The following is a 26,277-nucleotide window of genomic DNA, read 5'->3' on the forward strand; positions in this document are numbered from 1 at the left end:
GGCTCCGGCATTGTTCACTATCTGCTGAAGGAAACAGTCGCTCTAGCTCCCTCTCACACACACCAACACACACACACACACGTACACACACACACACAATCACTCCTCTCTGTTCATATCTGAGAAAGAGAGAGAGAGAAAGAGAGAGAGAGAGAGAGAGAGAGAGAGAGAATGGAGCGTGTTCCTTATTGTCCCCTTAGTGGTGATGTGGGGGTGTGTGTTAGGGCTTGATTGTTACTGGTTTACATAAGGGTATTAAACTCTAGCGTAGCCCCTATCTATCTGAGCCAGGCAGATATATTTGTGTTGTGGCTCCTTTATGCATTTGTTATTTCCAAAGAGGATTGGGATGCACCAGCGGAGGAGAGGATAGATAGCCTGCTGATATTACCCTCTTCCTGCCGCTTCCTCCTTTTTCCTCTAAAAACAAACCAAATTCCTGTGCGTTACAGCGCCGGGGTGTCTATGCTAGCGCACGCATGCTCGCTCCCTCGCTCGTTCCCTCGCTCGCTCCCTCGCTCGTCTTGTTTGTGCGCTGCCTCCAGAAACAAAAGCGGGTAATTAATTAAACAGAGAAGTGTGCATCATCAGCGCCATTGTCCTGTTGGTGAAACGGCGATCGCAGCATTTAGCGTCGTGGCTCGTGGTAATGACGGCGGTTTTAAGTCTGAAAATGTGAATTTAAATGTTGTGTCCCGTAGACGCAATCCTACCTTATTGTCTATGTGACAAACTGGGGGATATAAACTTGAATATCAAATTTGAAAGATTCCAGCACATTCTGTAAACACATTTGTGTTTCAAGTGTTTCAAAATCCAAAACTCTAGAGAACTCTGGAGTTCACTTACTGGGTCTGTGGGCCTTTAAATGGATCTCTGCACTAAACAGAGAGAATATTCACTCACAGCTCCTCTACATGAGTTTAGTTCGACACAAATGGATGCTTTTATATGACAATCAACCCTTAGAATGTCTGCATTTCTTAGCAGTAGCTGAGAGCGTGTGTACGTGCAAATAGTATGCAAACAAAGCTGATTTGGGGTGTACAGAGCTGATAAGTGAGCATCAGATATCTCCAGAATGCTGCAACTTACAAAACAACACACAAAGTCAGTGACCCAGTTCAGACAGAAATGACCTGAAAATCATGAAATCGCTGGAGCGTGACTTTAACACGCAAAACACAGAGAAGGTAACGGCTATTTTGAGAATTCCCCAATCTGCGCACGTATGTGTACCTGCGTGTACCTGTGTGTGTGTGTGTGTGTGTGTGTGCTTGTGAGGATCAGGCAGGAGAGGTTAAATCAAAGTGGAGTCAATAACTTCATCCTTCCCCTCCTGGTCTGTGCTGCTGGGAACGCCTGCTGCTCGCCACCCGGCTCGGAGAGGAGGACAGGATGGGGTTCAACACTTTCACAAACACCACAGAGGATGATCTAAGACTTTGGCACACACCGATGCAGACACGCACACACACACACACACAGAGAGAGAGAGAGAGAGAAAGGCTTCCTCGCTGTGTCTGAGAATGATAATGAGCTAAATTCTCTTTTCTCCCAACCTGAGAGCCTGAGTCCAGTCATGGCCACAGCTCCAGCGAAATCAATATCATCATCCATAATCTTTATTGTGGGATGAAACACAGCATAAATCAGCACAAAGCCTTTCACACACATCCCTCTCTTTAGTAACCTCCGACTGCATGCAGCACTCTCCTGGGCCGACAACGCTTCCCTCCCCGGTGCAGAGAGCCGCTCTGCCGCCGTCTTCGCTCTCTGCGGCAGCCGCTCGTACATCACGTCGTGTTTGTTTAGTGTTTTTTCTTTTTTTTTGACCGCGCTCCATCTGCAGCAGGTGTGAAAGGTGAACCGGAGAAGTGGCGCAGGTGTTTTGTTTTTTTTTTTGTCTCCAGGAACGGGATCGCCGCACATGCGATTGGCGGAGTGGAATGATGTTTAAGTTGTTAAATCTCCCATGTAAAAGCATTTGTGTAAAGGATGTCTACGTGTGCTAAGTGTGTGAGTCGTTCTATGTGTGTGTGTTTGTGTGTGAGAGTGTGTGTCAACTGTGCTCTCTTTTGAGTGTGAGTGTGAGTAATGAGGTTTGGAGAAGAAAGCTTCGCCAAATCCTCTCATCAGTCTTCACTCCTTCAATACCCAATCAGCAGGCTAATTCAATACCCAATCACAGGGCTAATAGCATCCAGCCAGGAGGAGAACCAATGAGAACCTGGCTAATGGACCTTGGGGAATAACTGGCTGGACAAAAAGTTAGTGCTAAAAGAAAGCAGAATTTCCTCTTCTATAAAGAAAATGTACTGTATAACGATCTCCGTTTGGGTTCCGATACGCTGCCATTGTGGCTGTGAAGTGGAGGAAATCTCTCATTACTCCAACGCCACAAAGGGATCAGCCGATAGAGCCACGCTTCCTTCCAACCAGTCGCTAAAATACAACAAGAAGGACATTTTCATCGATTCATGCAGGATCTCAGTCTAATATTTGGAGCATTTTGGAGCTCGGAATGTGAATTTGTTGAGGCAGGTTCAGGATATTTGTAGGTTATTGTTGTAGTTTTGCATAAGAAGCGAGCGCAGATGTGCAGAGAATTTGGTTACAATGGACTTATGTCGATCCAGCCAGAGAGCCACGCCCACTCAACTTCAGCGGGGGCTCGAGGCAAAACGCTGAAGAGAGTCAAAGCACAAAGATGGAACTTTAATCTGGGTTGGACAAGACACTGTACAAATGAACTTCTGAGATGACTGAGCTAAAAACTGCAGGAGGAAAGACAAGACAATGCTAGGTGCAAATGGGCGTGGCCTATATGAACGGACGCAGATACGTAGACGCAAAGGGAAGAAAGGATATTAGAATGATCGATTACAACACGCCTGCCTTCGATTCCACGCAAACATGCAAACGCATTCACGTCCGCCTCGTTCACGTCTCCCAGCCGGACCGGTGCACCCGGGGGTGGGGGTGGGGGGGGGGAGGGAGCGTCCCCGCCATCGTAGCGTCACAAATCCCGCCTTCCTGACATGCACTGAATAAACTGTCAGCGGCGTTATATAGTGTCTCCATAAAGCCTACCATCAAACAGTTACTACCTCCACCGCGCCGGTCCACTGCACCAACAACACAAACAAATCACACCCAGACGCGTCCCCCTTTTTTCCAGGTAACGCTGTGTGTGTGTGTGTGTGTGTGTGTGTGTGTGTGTGTGTGTGTTTCTGATATATACAGTAAAGTGGGGGGGGGTGCATACATGACCGTGTTTTCTGATATGATCATACGCCGTATAACCTTCTATATCGTGCTCGGCTGCAATCTATATTGACCTCCCTTTCTTAACCTCCCTGGCTAAAAGCTTTCAGCGTGTTTCACAGCGCATGGACGCTTTCCCTGCTTCCTGTCACCGCGCAGCAACAACTGTTTTGTGCCCGGTCATTAAAAAGCTACATCAGTATTTATCACGTATGTTTTGGTGGTGTGATTCCAAGGCTGATTAAATCCAGGCACCGCTGTCGGCCGTAAAGAGGGAAATCCACTTTAATATTTTTAGCAGTGCTGTATTTTACATATTTCTGGCCCTCGTTTTGTTGTTTGTGGTGTATTTATCACCATGGACACATGGCTACATGTAGCTGTACATGTAGCTGGGAAGCTTGGCAAAAGCTACATGTGTGGTTCAGTCAATGAGCATGACTCAGTAACTGCTGCCGAACTTCACTCAAAACACACACACACACACACACACACACACACACTGAACTCTAGTCACTGAACCAGTGACACTAATCCCCCACAACATTTCCCAGCATGCATCACTTTTCTTAGTCACCTTGTATAGCTTTATAGGTGATGTTGTCTGTACAACACATTTGTCACAGCGCTGCATCGTTCCGCCTAGCTTCTTATTCTTCTTATTCTCAGGTCTTGTGGTGTAGCTGCATACTTTATTAAGAGAGTAGCTTGGCTGCAGCTTAACTACTTTAAATCACAAGTAGCTTGAAAAAGTGTCCTGGACTATAACGCTCAACACACCAGCGGGCAATGCCACACATCCACGCCTGCAGACGAGGATTCTGTGCAGGAACACGTGCGGGGGACGGGCCGTAAAAACAAATTTCAACTCTTTCCCCCTCTGGAGGCCACTGACGATCACGCAGCAGTGATGTATAACAGCAGCAGTGTGTGTGCGTGTGAAATTCCCCTTTAATCTCCTTCAAGAATACATCATCTCTTACCGTCGGCGCGCAAAGTGAATGCAAGCCTCCAGCCTCAGCCCTCTAGAAATGACAATTGATTTGCAGGTTATTTCCTGCTTCCTGTGAGCTAATTGAAATAAAGTGGGATGGCCGCCTCGGCCTCTGCAGCATCTATCAATACTGCAGTTGTAGATCGAGCCTAATGTCTGCTGCTGCTGCTGCGCCTTAACCAGTCGCATAGAATTTTTATTTCATTCGTTGGCTCCTCACCAGGCCTTTGCTGACTGTCAGTAAACCCAACGAGCCACATGCGTATCAGTGTGTGTACTCGGAATGCTGGGCGTGTGAGGTTGAGTGTGTGTCCGTTTCACTCCATCATAGGTTTACATTAGGAAGTCCATCTCTTATTCTACCCTTTGAATTAGATTAGAGGGATTGTCCTGAAGTGAACGCACCCTACAGAGGAGAATCATGGGTAACAATAGCTGATGATCGTCGCTGTAACCCAACCACACACACGCACGCACGCACGCACACACACACACACACACACACACACACACACACACACACACACACACACACACACACACACACACACACACACACACACACACACACACACACACACCTCCCATCGGTTTAATTATGGTAAATATACAATTGACAAACACACACTATCCAGCAGTGCACATCTGTCGCAGACATATGTACGGCAGTTAGAGAGGGAAGGAGAAATACTTGCAACAGAAGAATAAATGTCGTTGTGTGTGCGTGTGTGTGTGTGTGTGTGAATGTATGCGTGAGTGTTTTATTTATGTATAATGTCCCAGCTGTCGTGAGCAGCTGGATTTTACATAGATTAAGCTGTTGAGCACGTGGAATCGCACGTACAGTATAATTTCCTCCTCGTTCACATGAGTCAGTGGAGGAATTCCCCTCAACGTAAACGTGACCCCGACAAAGAGACAGCGACGTCCCGCGCCATTGTTGGATGAAGGCAGACAATAAAACAGATACCACATTTTAATTCCATAACCTGGAATAAATGATTTCAGGACAAACTCTGCATTTGTAGCGACGCTTTAAATTTGGTTTAAATTACATTTTGCGCTTCAACAAAACAGAAACTTTGAGCGGCTTTAAGCTGCAGGTCTTCTCTCCGCTCTCCTTTCTTTTACAGTCTAACAGTACGACCAAACTCTCGTTAGACTGCAAAATGCACTGAATCATCATTAAAACTATGTGCATATTACCTGAGCTGCTACAATTAGCTCAGAATCTCATTTGAATCTCATTTAAATTCATCCTATGAATCTCAATTAAAAGACAGAGATTCAAACAAACAGGCATAGCATTAGATATGAAAAAGAACACACACACACACACACACGCGCACACACAGACAGACACAGGCACGCAAACACACACAAGCGCGCGCACACACAGACAGACACAGGCACGCAAACACACACACACACACACTGCACCTGCTGTTATCATTGCTGTTGTTTTAAATGTGTTCAGTTTAATTAATTTGTTTTGATACTCAAGACAAATCCTCTGTAAATCCTCAAGTGGTAATTAACAATTATCGTACATTTAATAAGCACACTGAGATAATGAAACAATTAGAGAGAAACAAGCTCTTTAAATACTGACACAGGGCTTTGAACTGGTGTATATGCTTTAATTGTCTTTCAGTGGCATCCGACTTCAGTAAGCTGCTAGATCAGAACCAACGTCCTTCAAAGGGAAATCACCAACCAACTAATTATTACTGTAAAATATAAGCTATCAATGAATGATATTGTGGTCGAGAAACACACACACACACGCGCGCACACACACACTGCGTTTCCCCCTCTCTGGTGTTATCACAGGGGCCAATTAGCAGGCCCCGGCTTTCTGCTCAGGCATGTGTCAGGGGACCTATAGGGAGCCCGCGAGGCTGCGAGGGGCCTCGGGGTAGCAGGAGAATTATCACTCTTTTCATCTCTCCGTCTCTCACGCATGCACACATCCACTATCTGCTCGCAGCCAGTGCGCCCGCTCGCCGTCGCTTTCATTCGCTCGTTACACAGGACTTCAGAACTGCAAACAAAGGCTGATGCTGAACATTACAGCATGCAAACACACACACGCACACACACACACACACGCACACACACGCACACACACACACACACACACGCACGCGCACACACACACACACACACACACACACACACACACACCAGCCAATTTACTCAAGTACGGCGGCATTAGCAAGCATATGTGTAACCTCACATCCACGGGATTTAGTCATATCCTGTGAACTTCACAAGCAGACTTTCTGTGCGTGTGTGTGTGTGAGTGTGTGTGGGAAACTCATCACACACTCATCTGCAAAATCTGTATCTACGCTGCACTCTAACATTGCTGTTAGTGGTGGAGCGTTCAATCAGACCTAACAGATTGTTGGAGCATGTGCTGGGACGTGAGTGTGTGTGTGTGTGTGTGTGTGTGTATGGTCGGCTACTGTGTGTTTGTTCTTGCTGAGAGTTTTATCCGTATGATACTTCTTAGCACCCCCTCTTCCTTCTCTCTCTTCTATCATCCCTCTGTGGCCCCATGCTGAGTGCCTGGTGGGTGGCACACACACACACACACACACACACCACACACACACACACACACACACACACAAGTACACACACATTCTCTCTCTCTCACTCACTCTCACACACACACACTTGAAGACAAACACACGCACTAAGCCCTCCGCAGGCTGCGTATAGCAGTAGATCCCCCTCTCTCCTCCACGCCACAGGGAGGAAAGATGAAGATGATGACAAGAGGAAGAGGAGAAAGAAGGGGGAGTGGGGGGGGGGGGGGGGGCGGGGGGGTGGCGGGTGGCGGGTGGAACAGAATGAGTGGACACCTGTCCTCTGTCAAGCCTTCCTCTACCTGTCTGTCCGCCTCTCCCTGGGATGATCTGTCTCTCTTTCTGGCATGTGGCTTGGGGAGACTTTGAGTTAGTCCAAGTTGTTGAACGAGACGCCATCTTACGGGAATAATTAAGAGCCTGGCAGAGAAACCAGAGGAGCCACGCAGGAAACAGCTGCCATGTCATTATTCAGCTCCGCCTCATCCTGGAATTTTCGGCCAATGAGTTCATAAAGTAATTTTATTCAAATTAAAGTCAGTATCTTGAAACAATCTGGAGTAAAGACGATCGCTGCACAATGAATGAAGACAAACTCCAGATTACACATTTGGAAACTGTGTTATTGCAGATTATTCTAGACTTTTCCGACTACATAACAGACCAAACTGATAGCGGGACATAAGTTTATATTCCTCTCCCGTCTGTGTGTGTATTTGTGTGCATCCGTGCGCAAGCGTGTGTGTGTGTGACGTCGGGACGGAGACACCAGAGTGGAGGCAGTAGATAAGATAAGTGCTCTTTATTTCTGACAGAGTCATTTAGCTGTGGATGAAGAGAAGAGAGAGGGAGAGGACGGGAGGAGAGAGTTATAGTTATGGAGCTGTCGGAGGTTTGGGAGTGTTGAATGAAATGAGGTCTGGAGGAGCAGAGGGAAACAAAGGTAGAGAGAGAAAGAGAGGGAGAGAGAGAGAGGGAGGGAGGAGTTCATGTGACCTTGCAGTCAGAGAAACAGACAGATGAGGGAGGAGAACCTGTTTCCTCTAAATCATCTGTGCTGCTGTTTTTCCTCTCACTGTAACTCAGTTAACATGTCAGCCCACCAGCTCGCCCCTCATGTCTTATTCCACACAATGACTGAGGACGCACTCGTGTTTTAAAGCTAAATTGGACCACTCACTCACTCACACACACACACACGCACACACACATGCAGCATTGAAGACGGCTGCTCTTTGTCGTATATATGTGCTTGCATTAAGACATCAAACTGTCAGAGACCTCCAGTCACTTCTGCCATTTCCTCCTCTCTCCTTCTGTTCCTGGAGTGAAGAAAAGTATTTATTTTCATTTATCAAAGCCTTTTACCCCTGAGAGAGGAAAAAAATGCAGCGTCTGCAATACCAAGTGTGTGTGTGTGTGTGTGTGTGTGTGTGTGGGGGAGAGAGAGAGAGAGAGAGGGGGTATGTGGAGCGACGCCGGGGGTTATTATGAAGAGACCGAGATGCGACATGAGATTCCTCTGATTGGGAATAAAACACCATCTTATCTATTTAAATAAACCCCACTGCGAATTCATCAACACACACACACACACACACTCACACACACACACACACACACACACACACACACACACTCACACACACACACACACAAACATAACAAGGCAAACACAGAGCAACACAAGAAAGTGAAGCATACTGAAGCAGGCGCAAAACAAAACTGCCGAAGCTGGCAAATCTACGCATGTAAACACACGCAAGAGCAAATTCACAAAGGGATTTGTCGTAATTAAATTGCAATGATCGCCCTATTTTAGCTTTCGCTTTGAAGATGAAAACATGCCGCGTACGAGCGGAGACGCGAGGAAAAGCAAGAACCTGTAATCATTCAAAGTAGCATAAAATAAAAAGAACAAATAAAAAAGAAGAATCGATTAATCAGCCCACAAATCACCCACAACTTTGACTTCTGAATCAACAACGACTTACTGGCGAGTGCTGCCGCCATAAACCAATCAGCTGTGATCATCCTGGCCTCTGACATGAACCTGCTGACCTCTGACCTCTGCCTGACCGGAGGAGCTGAACCTGTACTTGGCCCGTGACCCGGTGGCCTCTTTAATAAGCGTCTCTGCGCCCTGCAGGAATGTACGACTGCACGCGTGTCAATAGCACAACAGTGTTGCAGAAAAGAGAAGAAAGGATGCAGCTGAGGCGTGTGTGTATGCGTGTGTGTGTGTGTGTGTGTGTGTGTGTGTGTGTGTGTGTGTGTGTGTGTGTGTGTGTGTGTGTGTGTGTGTGTGTGTGTGCGCCACGTGTGTGTGTGTGTGTGACAGTAAATAGTGTGAGGAGGAGCAGTGATGTATGTTTGGGCTCCAGTTTGAGGCTGCAGATGTTCACCCCAGGTGGTCTGACGCTAATAACATTCCACTTTTTACAGGCCCTTTAATTCACTCGATGAAGCCGCCGCATAAAACAACAGAGAAGAACGAGACAAACGCACCAAAGCCCCAAACACTGAGTTCAATAAAACCACGTATTATAATTGACATCGTGGTTATTATCAACATACTAGAAATCATAAATACAAAGAGAAGCCATTTCCTTACTGTTTACTTACAGAAATTAGAATATAATTAGCTTGTTACGCAGGACTTCCCAAACATCCTAATGTGATGCGTTCAATGCCATCTATTGTATGAGTAATACCTCCACCAAGGCCAGATCAAGCCAGATCCATTTAAATTCAATTTGTCGTGATGATAAAAGATATATCATAATTTTAAATCCCTGGGCAACGGCAACAACAAATGGATGGTGACTTGATCCTGTTAACAAACAAACAAACAAAGATGAAATGGGTGAAAACACACAGCCTCCTCCGGTGAGGTAATGATGCCTGAGCCTGTGACATTAAACACAGCTCTGTGCGTGTGTGTGTGTGAGTGTGAGATCAACTCGTTTGATTTACACCCGCGAGGAGGAGAGGGAACAAAAACGTTAAGTCTGAACGATCAGAGTTTGAAAATGTCGTGTGTGTGTGTGTGTGAGAGAGAGAGATAGAAAGAGAGTGAGAGAGAGAGAGGGAGAGCGAGGGGGGGATATGTGTGAGTCCTTCTTCTTCCTATGGCGGCCTGTTCACACATTCTGCCCAAAGCGAGCATCCCTCTCTCCTCCTCATCCCTCTCTCCTCCTTCCATCCCGTATCCTCCTCCCATTGCGTCTCCTCCCTCACCGGTCTCTCCACACGTGCGTCATCCTCCAGCCGGAGCAGGCGAGGAAGCTCCAAGAGTCGAGAGGGAGGAGAGGAAGAGGAGGAGAGGTGGAGAGGAAGAGGAGGGAGGTGCAGCGGCCTTTCTGCGTCATGCCCGTGTCACTCGGTGGGATCGGAGGTTTGGACTTGAGCTCTCAGACTCAAACACACAAACACACACACACACACACACACACACACACACACACACACACACACACACACACACACACACACACACACACACGCACACACACACACCTCCATTCCTTTAAGTCAATGCAAATAAATGAGAACCGTCTGATCTTGAAGTGTGTGTTGTCTTTGCGTGAGTGAACGAGCGCAGAGTTGCTTCCTGCTCCCTGGAAAGGTGTTTTGTCATGTTTTTTAATAGTTGTCAAAAATGCAAACACGCACTGACAAGCCTTTTTAAATACGTTTCTCAGGAGGTAAAGCAAAGCTACTCTGCCTCTCCTCTTGTTTGGGGAGGAGAAAATGAAAGATTTTCATGCACGAGACAGTCTGGCAATTTTTCACATAAGCACACGAGCGCAAACACACACACACACCTCTCTCTCACACACACACACACAGAGTCAGTGTTTACTTTGTATTCTCTGTACAGTTAATTTATTTCTCTCCCCTGAATCGCTGCTCTCCTCACAGGTTTTCAGCATTATTCCATGGTTAAGACCACAGACAGCAGGGTCCTGCCTCTCCTGATTGCGGCATTAATACACACAAACACACACGCGCGCACACACACACACACACACACACATATCGCAAATTATTTTAAAGATTGCCAGTCACATTTTGATAAACACGCCCTCAGAAACATTTAGAATAATAGTTTTCATTTCTGATCTTCCACCGCAGGAACCCGGCTGGTCCTAAGTGCTCTTTGTAAAGGGCCCTTTTACTGGTTAGTGACCACCGTCTGCGGTTAATGAGAGTTTAGACTGGTGTCAGGAGAGAAACCCCTCTCATTGATGTCAAGTGCACACAGCTCGTTTCCTCCCCGCGCCCGCCCGTCCGCTCTGCTCTTGCATCTTCTTCCACCCCATTAACAGAGGGACGTTTTTTCTTTTTCGTCATGAATCTTTAATCGGCCATTTCCAGTGAGTGAGCGAGTGAGGCAGCGAGTGGGCAGGCCGGGCCGAGTCTCTCTCTCTCTCTCTCTGTCTCTCTCTCTCTCTCTCTCTCTCTTTCTCTTTCTCTCTCTGCAGAGCCCTGACCTGCGCTGGCGAGAGAGCAACGCTCTGGTGCAGCAGTGCCAGGTTAAGGCCCTCTGCAAGGAGACCCAATCGGGGCCAGAATTTGTTCCCCCTGATCGGCCGTGCGAGGCTCAAGGAAGAAAGAGAGAGACAAAAGAGAGAGACAGAGAGACACAGAGAGTGAGAGAGAGAGAGAGAGAGAGAGAGAGAGAGCTCATATACTGCATTGTCTGCTTGAGTCTCTTCCCTTCTTTGTCATGACACAAATGCATTTCCTTGTGCTGGCATGCACATATGCACGCTTGCTCTCTCTCTCTCTCACATACACACACACACACACACACACACACCCAACAGTAAATAAAGCAGTGTAGTCAGGTCACAATCACAGTAAAGCACACAAACGACCACCATCTGTCTCTTTGTCTCTGCCTGTACGAGTCAATGAGCCTCACTGGCAACAGTTCATACTACACTGCCCAAACACAATAACATCCAGCATCACACCGAAAAAATGAAAGAAGAAAATATCTGCGCAGGAGTGCAGGCTATTCATTACTCTCTCTCTGTTATCACTCCCGCTTCCTCCTCTCCCATCTCCATCCCTCGTTCTCTTCCTGTAAATGAGTGATTTATCAGCCTTAATTGCTGGCAGTGGTTCATGTGGTCATGTGACCGCAACATGACAGCGTGTGATAAATACACCCTGTAAATTAAACCCCGCGTTGCAAAGGGAAATGTGCGGCGCTCGCACGGCATCTACAAAGTGGGAATATATTTGGATGCTAACAAAAATAGAGTTGGTCTAATAAAAAGTGTCGCCTCAGTTTGTGATTTGGTTTAAAAGCAAAATGTTGTTGTAATAAAAGACATTTATCAAAGTGAGACAAAGGGTAAAAGGGTAAAAAATGTACAATCAATAATGATAGACCTAGTAAACGTATTGTTATAAAGTGTTTCACAACAGTGCCTCTCCAACGCCGAACACAAACACACACACACTGGCCCGCACACACACACACACATGTACACGTGTGCTAGCCTACATGTGTTTCCTCCTGGCAGTGCACAGAGGCAGGATGCTGACTGAGAGGCCTGCAGTGTTCACGTCATGCATCTTATTGTTACATGGAGCGACTTCTCAACCACTGACCTTTTTATTCACCGCACCATACATTGTTAAAATAATGTATGGGGTGTCTCTGCCAAAGCTGTTTCATTGTGTTGTGTTCAATACAACAGTGTGTGTGTGTGTGTGTGTGTGTGTGTGTGTGTGTGTGTGTGTGTGTGTGTGTGTGTGTGTGTGTGTCCAACATAGATTTGTGCTGGGGGAAAAAAAAAAATGGGAAAAAAACGCATTTTCAAAAAACCGTCTGCCTTGTGTGTGTGTGTGTGTGTGTGTGTGGTTGACATGCGGCTGATAATCATGAGCGTAATTCGCCAGCGCGCTCTGACTGATAAAAGTAGATCAGGAGGTGCAGAGGTCTTGCGGACGCTGTGTCGCTGCGCTCTTTGTTTACAGCGCTGCAGTAAAACACATCGATTGCTCGGAAAGCTTGCGTCTGAAAAAGCTTCTTGGAAATTTAAAGTCCGTGTGGCTTCATGAGGGTTAAATAAAAAGTCAAATTATACACTAAATTAAACAAAGGGAACAGATGAGAAACTGGCTTGTAAAATGTAAATGTAAATGTTAATGTATACCACAAAAGTTCTTTATTCTATATGGCTCTGTGCTAACGAGTCACAAACACACAGATCATTTATCCTAATTATAAATACAAGTGTTAAAAGTACTTGCTTTGTTTTCTCTTTCTTTTGCAAGAATGGGTAACATTTATCCACATTAGTCTTAGGCTCTGTATGTAAATTGCATTCCAGTAATGAACGACCACTAAGTCCAAACCTGATCTCCGTTTTGTCGCCTGTGCACGCGCCCCGGATCGGCTAATCTCTGCGCTTCGGATTCAAAGCTGAATTCAGGCGAGTGGGTGAGACAGGCAGACGTACAAGACGGGGAGAAGAAGACAGGCAATGATGGCGACAGCGGCGAGGCTCGATCTGACTTTCTACCTGACAGACGCAGCGGCCACGTGTCAAAACTCTGACCTCTGCAGGAATCAGACAAATAATGGGACAAGAGGAGTTCGGACAGAATCTACTGAAAAAAGGAATTAAAACTGTGTGATGGTGGTGGTGTGTGTGTGTGTGCGTGCGTGCTTGTCTGTGCCTGCGTGAAAAAAGCACTATTCATGTGTATTGTATATTTTTGCATGTTTGCATATTTCATATATGAATGCGTGCATATAAACAGGTAAGGGGGGAGGGGGGGGACAGCAGAGTGACTCCAGCACCTCTGCACCTTCCTCCTCCTCCTCCTCCTCCTCCTCCTCCTTATTTATTTGTCTGTATTAGTTAGCTCCTTCTCAGCACTTAAAATTAATGTCATCCAGCAGAAAATAGAGGCTGAAAGCTAAAATTCAGCAGTTTCCCAGCAGCCCGGTTATTTATCAAGCTAACAAGGAGGAGATGCATCCCGTTTCAGCCGGGGCCCAGGAAATATGTGCCATTAAAGCCCGACGCCGGTGTTTGAGAGCAGGGAATAAAAGTGAGCGTGTCAGGGAGACGGGATGGACGGCATCGCCAGCAATATGGATGCAGAGAGACCAACAGACACATTTATATAAGGGACAATAGATACACACAGAGAGAGAGAGAGAGAGAGGGAGAGAGAGAGGGAGAGAGAGAGAGGAGACATAAACACGCTCTGTCCACCAGCAGCGTCCCCACAATACACACTCTGCATGTGCTGTATGTGTGTGTGTGTGTGTGAAGTGCTGATTTGCTGATGGCTATAAAAGACGATCCTTTAGGGGATACAGAAGACGCAGTTTGGAGCCGTGAATAAATCATGCGCTGCCAGAATGAGCTTTGCGCTAATTTTCACTTTAGGAAAGCAACGTAGAAACACATCCTGAGGAGTGTTAGCATTGTGCCATGTTAACATCTCTATAGCATCAGGAGTCTCACACCGCAGCGCTGGAATTCAATTAGACACAGGGTGCAACACGCAAGCGAGCACCAGGCAGCCACCACGGGGAGGAAAGAGGAGAGAATGGTGACGCGAGGGGAGCCAGGAAGAGAGGTTTGTGTGTGTGTGTGTGTGTGTGTGTGTGTGTGTGTGAGGGGTGGCTGTGGGCTAGAGGAAGGCCCTTGGCTGCGGTGATTCAGGGGAATATATTATATCACCCTAACCTCCGGCTGATCGCAAGTTCCTCTCGCCATCACGCTGCGAACACGCAGTCACAACCTGAGGACAGCAGCACCTCTGAGCTTCACACACACACACACACACACACACACACACGCTCCTGAGCTGCTTTACGGCTAATTATATTTGAATTAAAACAACACTATCAAGACTTAAACAACTGAAACAAGGGAGGGAAGAGGAAGGTGCGTGCATAATGTACCATATATTAACATAAGCTTAAAAAAAAGAGGAGCTGGTTGGTTGATGTGTGTGTGTGTGTGTGTGTGCAGGTTTGGCTCCAGGCTGAGTTTCCTCACGAGTGAAACCCAACGCTGAGGTTTAGAGGAAAATAAATACAGACGGAATGAAAGGAAACAGTGCAGATGTAATGGCGCTCGCTGCTCCGTCTATATGTTGCATCGTACAGAAACTTCCCTCCTCTCGGCCCTCATAATGAGGCGTTCAGGGCCCATCTCGTCTCCTCTCCTGTCATTTAGATATTCGGGATGGAAGGGTGGCGTCTATGTCATCGTCTAAAACACACACGCACACACGCACGCACACACGCACACACGTCTGCCGTAACGAGTCTCACACTGGGCAGCTGGCTGTTATATATAGCCCAGGTGCTGAGGCGTAGTGAAGTGTGTCAGGTTTTTGGACTGAGCTCCATCAGTGCAGATCCTGACGACACGACGGTGGCGAAGGTTTGATAAAAGTCGATTCAAAGCTGAAACTCTACCTGTGTGTTCGTTAGAGCAGCCGGAGCGTTTTCAAAATGTCCATATTAATCAACTCCTAATAGTGACAGTATTTAATGTACACACTGGCCATATGCTTGCATGCAAAGAACACAAACACACACACACCTTGATGTATCACTGTGTGGGTGTCTGTGTGTGTGTGTGTGCAGTGTGTGTGTTCCCTTTCCTGCCATGTCTACAAAAACCTGACCCGCCTGCTGTCACGCCACGGAGGCACCTTGGCTCCTCGCCCCCCCGCCCAGTGGCCGATTCACCCCGTCACCCAGAGAGAGAGTGGAGAGTGGAGGGGGGCAGGGGTGGGCACTTGGGTTGGTGGGAGCTGTGGAGGGGGTGGAGGTAGGAACATGGCGGGTGTGGGGGGGGCTTTGAACCCTCGTCTAATGTGCCCTCGCTCCTTCCCTCGCCTGTGACCTCAGAGCTCATGACAGCCCAGAAAGTGCTGAAGCTTGCAGGTGTCCTAACACTGCAACACACACACACACACACACACACACACACACACACACACACACACACACACACACACACACACACATAGATGCAGGTGTCCTGCCTTACCAGCCTGCATTCTGCCATAACAACAGTGCTTTTTTTTTTTAAACACCTTCACCGCCATGCGCACATCATCACGAGACCTGGAAAGGCTCCACCCACCGTCTGTCTGCACTTCCACAACAATAATGCCACGGACAGGAACGATGGGGACGGACGCGATCACAACGGCCTAACAAGCTCGTGCCTCACAGTGCTGAGGCCACGAGGAAAGTGGAGTATACCGTCTGCTGCTCAGTAAAATTAGCCAATGCTGATGCTGTACTTTCCTCTGTCCAGCCTCTCAACTGTGTAAAACCTGAGGTGTCCAGAGAGCGTCCTATCCTGTGTGTGTGCCTGTGTCTGTGTGTGTGCGTGTGCCTGTGTGTGTGTGGGAGGGGGGTTAGGGTTAGAGAGTTGTATTACAGTGGTGATGAGTCGCCTGGCTGCGAGGCTGATACCTCAGCAGCACCCAGCATTGACCAGGCCTTTAAATAAAGCCTTCGATCCTCCAGCAGGAGAGAAGGTCACCGCCTGCCTCTGGTTACCCTGCCTGTCTGTCTGCACGCAGCAGGCCAGCAGCCCTCCTTCCTTCCCCGGCTCACACCCCTCCTGTCGTGTCACCTCGCCGGGCTGATCTGTATGCACGTCCAGGTGCTTTCCTTCCCTTCCCTTGACTCCTCCCTGCATATGCCTGATTTCCCTCCCCTTCCCTCCTTCCCTCCTTCCCTCCTACCTTCCTTCCTTCTTTTGTCTCTCTACCCTCCAGGCATCTTCCTCTCGCTCTCCCTCCATTTTACAGCCGGCAAAAAGGAACGAGAGCAACGACAACTCGCTCGCGCCTTTTCCTTCATAACCCGCCGTCTTCTGTCTTTCCATCTTTCAGCCACGCGGATGCAGAAAAAAGACTTTAAAAAATGCGAAGTTTCTCCCCGCAGAGAGCGTAGTGAGGGTGAAGAGGTCAGAGGACGTGACAGAGGAGAGAGGATTTGATCTCACCCAGCAAGCTCTGAGCATGTCACCCTCCTGTCACTAACCCAACACTGTCAAAGCTCAAACACACACCCACATCACTCTGCGCACAACAAATAGAGACTGAGAGTGTGTATGTGTGTGTGTGTGTGTGTGTGTGTGTGTGTGTGAGAGAGAGGCGGAGAGAGAGGTCAGTTGTGACAGAGATTTGAAGTGAGGAAAAGAGAAAAATGGAAGGAAAATGTGAATTTATCAAAGAATAAGAGCAAAATCTGAGTTCTTTACTTCAATCAAACAGATATTTGTGCGTGTTACTTCACGTTTGAAACGCTGCGCAAACACTCATTTTACTGGAAATATTGAAATGTAACTGAGCTACTGATGAAGTACATTCAGTTCATTAGAAACAATCAAATGAAAACAAAAATGTGCCGGGATATAAACGATAAATCTGATCTGTGCTTATGCTATGAAATATATCACACACACACACACACATTTACCTCTCTGCCGCTGCTTCTCTTCAATTATAAATGACAAAAAGAGCTTTCAATAGTCCTTTTAGTTCTGTATATATAAATTCAAATTTCCTAAAATAGGAAAAATGTAAAATTACACCGAAATGACTGAATGAATGAACGTTATTATTAAAAGCTCAGTGTGAATATGTGAACAGCGGATTTTCTCATTTCTCACGTTTCGGTGTGTAATCGTCCAGTGTGTGGTGATGTGGGTGTGTGTCTTTATTCTCAGTGTGGTGATGCGCGTGTGTGTCCCGTGTGTTGACATGAGGCCGGGTGTGTTACCTCAGACTTCAGGGTGGAGGGGCGCAGAGGTCACAGCTCTCTATCACAGATGGAGGAATTTTCGTGACGTCCTGCGAAGACAAAAAGGAGGAAGGGACGTCAAACACACCCCGATACACACAAACAACGCTTAACACACGACATCACACAGAGATATAAGCACAATTTAAACAAAGAGTGTGACAGTTCTTTCTCGACAAACCTGTGAAACTTTTACCGTCTCGTTATTTTGCGATAGTTAATCATTTATTATTTCACGTGTTTTCTTAAATGTCAGCACAAAATTATGATTTATTCATTCATAACACTGTATGGAACTATTTGAAATTAAAATACACAAATTAATTTAGTCGAAAATACATTTAATGCGCCTCCAATAGATGCGCGTGCACACACACACACACACACACACAGAAGCAAAATAAACCTAAACTTATAATATAGTTTAAATATTAATAAGTAATAATCAAGGCATTATTTTTGAGAACCTATTACAAAGATTTTTCACATTTACGTTATCCACCACAAAAAAAGATATTTGAAATAAATTGAATATTTTGCAAACTTAAATGCAGGACCGACTTCAAACTTCTCTCTATTTTAGAGAGCTTTTATGCATACACACGTGTCGGCTGTGTGTGTGTGTGTGTGTGTGTGTATGGAGCCCAGTTTCAAAATGACCCAGTGACAAATCTTCCTGAAAACCTTTGGTTGGGCCTCAGCATAGAGAAACAAGAGGAGGGAGGTACAAAGTTTATTAATGCCCCTCAATCCATCTTTAGGAAACAATAGGAACCTTTCATTTCCCTGTAATCCGATTCACACTGGGGCCAAATGGACTCTGACCCATTCAGCTCCACAGGAGGTCCCAGTGACAGACCTACAGCAGAGAGCAACAACCACACACTTTCAGACCTCTAGAAACAAGTGAAGTAATGCAAGTACAGTGAATGAACACACACACATACACAGCCAGACAGACGCAGGCGTTCACAACTACAGTAAACATAAACACACTCAAACATATGCAGGAGCACAGAAGCACTCTCACACATACAGTCGGAGCGCACGTGTGTCTACTGTATGTGGAACTCCAACAAGCACACACACACACACTGGGCTTTCAGGGGAAGTGAGGCCCACGTGCAGAGGGCTGTTACATGGCAGCTGTAAGTGTGTGGGTGTGTGTGTGTGTGTGTGTGTGTGTGTGTGTGTGGTGGTGCGGGGTGGGTGGGGAGGTGGAGGTGGGGGGTCAAGGCCTTTCCCAGGTACAAATGAAAGGGAGAGCAGAGACTTTGGAAGAGCTGAACAGCACCGTGGGTCACCTTGCCTAGCAAAGAGATCAATGTCTGTTTGACTGGCTGAAGGGGGGAGCAGGGCGAGAGAGAGAGAGAGAGAGAGAGCGAGAGAGCGAGAGAGAGAGAGAGAGAGAGAGAGAGAGCGAGAGAGAGAGAGAGAGAGAGAGAGGCTGACTGCAGCAGAAGGGTAAATCACCTCTTGCTTCATTGAGATGCAGGTAAAACACACAAGGGTCGGGCTCGGCTCCAACTCCACCCTGCATAACACACACTCCACTTCAGCGCACACACCCCCAGTACACACACAGAGCTGCATAATGCACTCAGTTTTCATACACAGCCTCCTTTCGCTGCTGTCCATAACACACCACTTCACCGACTGTTAGTGTGTCTGTGTGTGTGTGTGTGTGTGTGTGTGTGCATGTGTGTGTGCCCCGCAACTCAACTCGCTGGTGAAAACATCAAAACGGCCTGAGCCATGTTTATCTGCCAGTGTGAATATTGTGATGGGATATAATTAAATCATAATTAGCTTTCATCTCTTGCCCTTTAGTGATGCGTTTACAAACTGCGCTTCCTATATACAAGCAAATGCAAATGGGGAATATGATTTCTTGTGGCACGTTAAAATGTTCAAGTATTTACAGTTATCTAGCATTTAACTCGGTCACTTTGCCTCCACGCGCTCACAACGCTTCTATTTGCTGGGGCAGGGGGGGAAGGTGTGTGTGTCTGGGTGTGTGTGTGTGTGTGTGTGTGTGGGTGGGTGGGTGGGTAGGGGGGGGGGGATCCACCATATAAAGCCAATAGGACACAGAGGAGGCAACACACATGTTTACAGCCGCGGCATTCTCGCCACATGCACGGCCGTGACAGGAGGGGACAAGTTAAATTATTAGGTTTTCAAATAAATGACACATAACTCAGGACACACACACGCACACACACAGAGAGACGCAGAGAGCGAGAGAGAGAGAGAGAGAGTGAGAGGCTCTGGCATTGCAGGTCTGGATGATGGACGGACCACAGAGGAACATAAATGCAGCTGATTTAAATCACTTTAAATGTAAATGTTTATCGCGTGGAGTGATGCAGATGCGGATTGAGGGGGAGAGATTGAAATTGTTTCCTCTTTTGAATGTGAATATGGTTTTAACCCTTTAGGGGGGTTTGTCATGGGGGTGGCTGGGAGGGGGGGGGGGGGGGGGGGGAAGGAAGGAACCATTCACACTGGGGAAAAAAATAGAACGTGACAGAAACAGGAAATCATTTGTTCCATTAGTGACGGCTGCTTCTTTTCTTTTCTTTTCTTTTTTTTACTCTAGAAATCACAGGCACCTATTCTGGATAAGAAAGTTTTGTGGTGAAGTCATAACAAGAGCGGATTTCCTATTTCTATTTCAAATGTGACAGTTTGGAGGTGTGGCAGCTTTTCAGGCAATAACTTTTTAAGGTCTTAATGCAAAAGGGATTTAAAAGCTCCCAGGCATTAAAGAAAAGGTCTAAATCCAGAGAGTGGAATCATAGAAACCACTTCAACCAAGTCGTGCGCGAACATAGGGGAACGCTTAAGAAGACGGAATCTGTCCTCCATTTAAGCCGCCAGTATTCTTCTTATGCAAGATTATGCTTTCTAATATGATGTATTTTTCTTAAATGTATTTGATTTCCCCTTTAAATCGCATATTAACCCACAGCTCACTCATCACTCATTCTCTTAGATTTAACGCGCTCGGTTGAAGCCGAACGCGGGCGCCCGTCCACCACAAGGTCAAATAAAAGACAATGCTGGATGCTTATTGAGCACTCACACACACAGACGCACAGACAGACACTAAACACTACTCGCATCCTTTGTCCCATTAATTCTAAGGCATTAAAATGAAGTACATGATGATGATTCAAATGTCAATATTGATAAATTTCAAAGTGATTTCCCATAGTTGACCTGAAAGAGAGAGTCCAATATTGTGACAGCAGACAACTACATTATCTGTAATAACCTAATCATTGGACAGACTGCAAATGATCACAGTGCAGAAGTCAATATACAGTGTTGGAGAATAGAATTACAGTTCATACTGATAAGATTAATCTCCATGTAATGTGGTGTGTGAGTGTCTGTATGTTCATGTGCACACACACACACACATGCGCGCCTGTGAATGAAAGAGGGGTAGGAGAGAGAGAGAGAGAGAGAGAGAGAGAGAGTGCATGTGGTGGAGCACAGCAAAATGAGGGTGAAGTGCTGAAATGTTGTTTCCTGTGCCTTCTGTCCTCCTTCGACACAGGAAGTGAATCTGTGCTATACTGAATCCTCCCGCCGCTCTGTGTGTTTAACAGTCAAAACACACACACACACACACACACACACCCTCACACACACACACACACACAAGCAAAAAGCACCTCATGCATTTTCCACGCTCTTCTGTTAATCAGCGTTTCCCCACTTTTATCGGCCTTTGTGCTCGAGTAATTTTCGGTCACAACCGCGTGAAGGCAAAGCCACACGGCCAGACTTTCACCTCGCTGAAGTCACAGCACCTGTTTCCCCTGGAATCCGGAGAACCCTAACGGCTCCTATACCGGCCTTAAAGAAGAAAAGAGGTGCCATGAAAGAAGTATAGCATCTCCAGTTCTAGGTTATAACACAAATGTAATTAAATAGCACACTATATTGACCTAATCAGATAGGAGGGCCATAAATTAGTGGACACATGCTCACTAAAAGGCCCTCTCCTCTCAGCTAGGACGCATCTCTGATCGTTTATCATCTTAAAGGAGCAGGAAGGCAGCCAGCATCTCCCTCTCTCTCATTCTCTCCACCTCTGCCTCTCTCTCTCTCTCTGTCTCTCTCTCTCCCTCTCTTTTAATCACAGTGAAGATCATTCCTCCAGGCATGAGGAGCATCATGTCATCTCATCTTGCCCCTCACTCTGAACTTGCCTACGGGCCAGACAGACAGATCTACCACAGTGTCTAACACACGGTCAATTTTCAAACTCTACTTTCAAACACGTCACCGCAGCGTTTGCTTTTAAAACAGACACACGCGTACATTTTTGGGGGGAGTTTTCTCCACGAGTGACTGTACACTCACCGCAGCAAAGAGTTCAGGCTGTCAAAGGTCTTGGTGGAAAAGAGATAATGTCCCCTTCCACACACATGCACACACACACCCACCCACACACACACACACACACACACACACACACACACACACACATGCAGCAAGCATGCATTGTGGCCATGACCTTGCAGAAGGAGCCTGGCCCTCACCATGTGTCACTTTTATTCTCAACATACTGCTCATTAGGATGCGCTGAGCTTGATTTCATTGAATTTAACAGCAAAGCGGTGAAGCAGCTGGAGGAAACACACTGCAGGTCACACACAGGTGCACAGCACAGGCTCAGCTCACACTGGACCCCCTGATCACTACAAACACACATCACACTCCTCACTGCACTCCTGCCAGTCCGGTTAGAAATCAGAAATGTATCAATCAATCTATGGGAAACAGGTGATTATTACAATGAGGCGTAACAGAGGAAGCAGACAGGCTCATCCGACAACTGAGCAGCTGTCTGATTTACGTTTCTGTAAGTATTTCAGCACATTTACAGTATTCAAATGAGATATTCTTATGTGGGATCGTAGTTTTGCCTCATCTGAACGAGACGAAATTATTATTACAGTCGTCCGAGTCGCGTTGTCAGTTCCACTAAATGAAACTTTCCACACGACGAGACTCAACAAGTGAACAGATACGAGCGAAAAGTGCAAGTTTACACTCATATCAATGATTAACTCGCTTTTTCTGGGAAACCTGCAGGACATTTTGGCCCCGTGGCAACAATAAAATATACATAAATATAAGAATTATGAGAGCGTGTGTGTTTTTTTTTTTTTTTGCCTTTTAAGAGAAACGGTAGTTTGCGGATTGTAATTAAGCACGCAGGTTTATTTCTCAATAGGACTTAGAATTTATTCGCCGAACAATTTCAGGATGTAAAAGCATGAAAATGAGCGAATAGATGAGAACAGAAAAAACAGCGAGAATTCATACAAAACGTCACACAGTCAAAGTTGTAATATTATTTTTGCAGTTGTCAAAATTACGCGTCTCGATTTGACATGACTTTAATAATCTGACTTCTTTATAAAATCATTTTTAAAAACGTGTAAGAGAGAGTGAGAGAGAGAGAGTGTGTGTGTATGTGACAAAACACCATGCAAAACTGAAAAGAAGAAAAAAATAAACATTTTCAGCAGCAATGTGTTTCCATTCATGAAGATTTATTGATGAATGGTAGATTCAGTATATTCCAGATATGAACACGATATCTGCCGGTGAAGTGTATTGTCCAGACAATACACTGTATTGTCCAGACAATACACTTCACTGCAATCCAGAGCATTGACAGGAAGCTGCAAAGGCTGCAAAGAGGCTTCGCTTAATGATTCTATATAGAACACCGACATGAAGTCGTCATTCTCCAAACACTTTATTCGGAAGATAATCACAGTTATATCTTCCGAACAAGACTCGTATATAAAAAGGGGTTGTGGATGAACTTAATGAAGTTCCTCAAATGAAAGGAAATAGAGACATTAACAACCAACGTGTTGAAAGAATAGAATAGTTCATTTGTAACAGCATTTTTATATTTGACAAAGCAGCTGTGTGAGTCATTTATTTCAGGTTCATGCATGCTGGTTTACTTCCTCTGCTTTGTGTTACAGCTGTTTGATCATCAGCCACACTTGTTGATTGCAATTATCTCTTTCGGACATGCAATCGTCATGAAAAATAACTAAATATCCCGACGCTGGTCCTCGTGGTAATAGATTGCCAATCGGTGTAAATCAATAATCAATACAAATGTGCTTTATTCGACAATTTGAATTTCTCTCACCCCCCTTCCTCCCCAAGCTGGATTTCAAACGCAGCCCCATAATATGCAGGATATGTTTGCGCTCAGCTTTCATGATAACAAAGTGAGGGATGAATATACTTGCTCACACTTTTTTCCCCCAGATCAATCCCCCCCCCCCCCCAAAAAAAAAGTGTTGATGCAGAACAATGCAGCTGCATGTGGCATGATACACAAATACATCATGATACACACAAGTTCACACACAGAAAAAGTGGAAAAGGAAAGAAACACACACTCCTCCGTACATGGCCAGCATGCGTGGGTTTACATAAGGTCAGTCTGACATCCAATATCCAAACTTCTCTGCTCTCCGAGTTTGGATGTTGACCGCAGAACAAACACGATGACGTGAAAATGAGATAATTCATGTCAAAATAAAGTGACCGGGGGATGGAAGCGATAAGGTGGAATTCAAACATGGGTGGTGATTTGAGTTGAAATGGGTGAAGAGGAGAGGAAGGTCGTGGCGCAGGATGGGGGGCTTACAGAGCAGAGCCATAGAGGAAAAGAGCAACATCGCCAATTGGGACATAAATACTTCAAAATGATGTTAAACACCGAATTCGGGCATCCTTAAAAAGCGGATACGGGGCACGTAAAGAAACCACACCAGCACCCCGGAAACCAAAGAAATTTAAAATACAGAAAAGGATGAAACTGTTTTTAAAGTCCGCCACTAAGGCTTTAATAAAACAGCTTCAATTCAAGAATCATCTGTGCGTTTTAGATGCGCACGGATTAAAGTGTTTTTTTTTTTTTTTTTCCTCAATTTTCTCTTTTTGAAGGTGTCGATATTAAAACTTTTCAGCGCCGAAACTCACATGAAAAACTCCGGGGATGAGGGGTTGTGGTCGCTGCTGGATCCTCCGTTTTCTCTGAAGCCGGTGCTGATCAGCTTCTCGTATTTCTCCTTGTAGGCGTCCCTCTCCCTGGCCAGCCGGGAGATCTCCTGCTTGAGGTGGTCCACCTGCTGCATGAGTTGCGTCTTCTCTCCCTCCAGGACGTGCCGCTGCTGGACCCGCTTGTACCGGCAGGACTGCGCATAGCCTCTGTTCTTTAGCGTTCTCCTCTTCTGTTTCAGGCGGATCACCTCTTCCTTGCTGACCCCCCGAAGCTGCCGGTTCAATTCCCGCACCGACATGGTCACCAGCTGCTCGTCCGAGAACCGATCTTCCAAGCGCAGGTGCTGGTGGTTTCCCCCCGAGCCGCCGCTCGACTGAGACCCGGAGGATGGATGGTGTCCCCCTGAGTGGTGGTGGTGGTGATGGTGGTGGTGGTGGTGGGGAGTCCCGTTCTGAGCAGCGGCTGCAGCGATAACCGCGGACACCACGGCGGCCGCTGATCCCATCTCCTCCCCGGCCATGGCGCCTCCCGTCCCGGCTGCGCCGGCGAACTGCTGCCCCCTGGCATAGCCATCGAAAGTCTGGAGCTGGTGACTGCTGCTGATCAGCGCCTCTACGGCGTCCTCCGGGCTAAAGCCCAGAGCCTCGGGGTTCAACTGCTGTTGGTACCCGGTCATCCAGTAGAAATCCTCCAAGTGCGCCTTCTGTTCGCTCCCTGATCCCGGACTGGGCGCCGAGAAGCTCGGAGAGGGGGGAACCGAGCTGCAAGGCGTGCTCATCGGGGTAGAAGATAGGGATCCCCCGGCGACCAGGCGGCTGCACTGGCTGATGCTGCGATCGGGCTCCACCGGCTCCTTTTTCACTTCAAACTTCATCAGATCGAAGTCATTAACATATTCCATGGCCAGGGGACTGGTGGGCAGGTCGGAGTTGCTCATTGCCAGCTCTGATGCCATCCTCTTGCTGTTGACAGTCCTCCAAAGGGGGTGAGGAGCACCTGTCAAAGTGGGCTGCTGAGACACGCACTGAGCCAGCTTGATTTCTTTATTTATTTTCTTCAAAAACAGAGGAAAAGTGGATTTTTTTCGAGCACTAATTGCGCAGCGCAGGTTTTTGCTTTTGAGAGTCGATAAGTTTTTTTTCTTCAGTCTGTCTTGCACAGACGCATTGGAGCAGCGCGGTTTCCTCCCTCTCTCCCTGCGTGCGGGTGTCTGAGCGCCGCTCTCTCTGTTTCTACCATTTAACACTTCATGGCTCCTTTTAGGATTAGTGCGCCAAATTGAGGAGGTTCACGTACGTGTCCCGGGCAAACAGTTGCCTTGTGGAGAGTGGGGGGAAAAAAACTCCACCCAAGGATTGATAGATTTTTTTTTCTAGGGATCAGTCAGCCGACGAGTTAAAAAGCATTGCTTAGTTTTATAGGCGCCCTGACGTCAGGACTGAAATATGAAATTGACTGGGACTCAGCCAATGAGGAGCGCAGCCTGAGAGCTCATTAGCATAATAGTATTGAAAACCCGAAGTTTTCTGAACTGTCC

At 46.6% G+C, this 26,277-nt stretch overlaps 1 protein-coding gene across 1 annotated transcript in view; it reads right to left on the reverse strand.

Annotated features, from left to right (window-relative positions):
* The window catches only part of mafb (MAF bZIP transcription factor b), a 41,632-nt gene extending 15,671 nt beyond the window's left edge, over positions 1 to 25,961 (reverse strand). The window contains exons 1-2 of the mRNA XM_076142374.1: positions 24,719 to 25,961; positions 17,657 to 17,727 (exon numbers count right to left, since the gene is read on the reverse strand). Of these exons, the coding sequence (XP_075998489.1) occupies positions 17,700 to 17,727; positions 24,719 to 25,695 (1,005 nt within the window). The 5' untranslated portion in view covers positions 25,696 to 25,961 and the 3' untranslated portion in view covers positions 17,657 to 17,699. The remainder of the gene's footprint in view (positions 1 to 17,656; positions 17,728 to 24,718) is intronic.
* Positions 25,962 to 26,277: the final 316 nt, after the last annotated feature.

Source organism: Genypterus blacodes, unplaced genomic scaffold, assembly GCF_046128005.1.
Source record: "Genypterus blacodes isolate CSIRO-AG114 ecotype Tasmania unplaced genomic scaffold, CSIRO-AGI_Gbla_v1 ptg000021l_1, whole genome shotgun sequence".
NCBI lineage: Eukaryota > Metazoa > Chordata > Actinopteri > Ophidiiformes > Ophidiidae > Genypterus > Genypterus blacodes.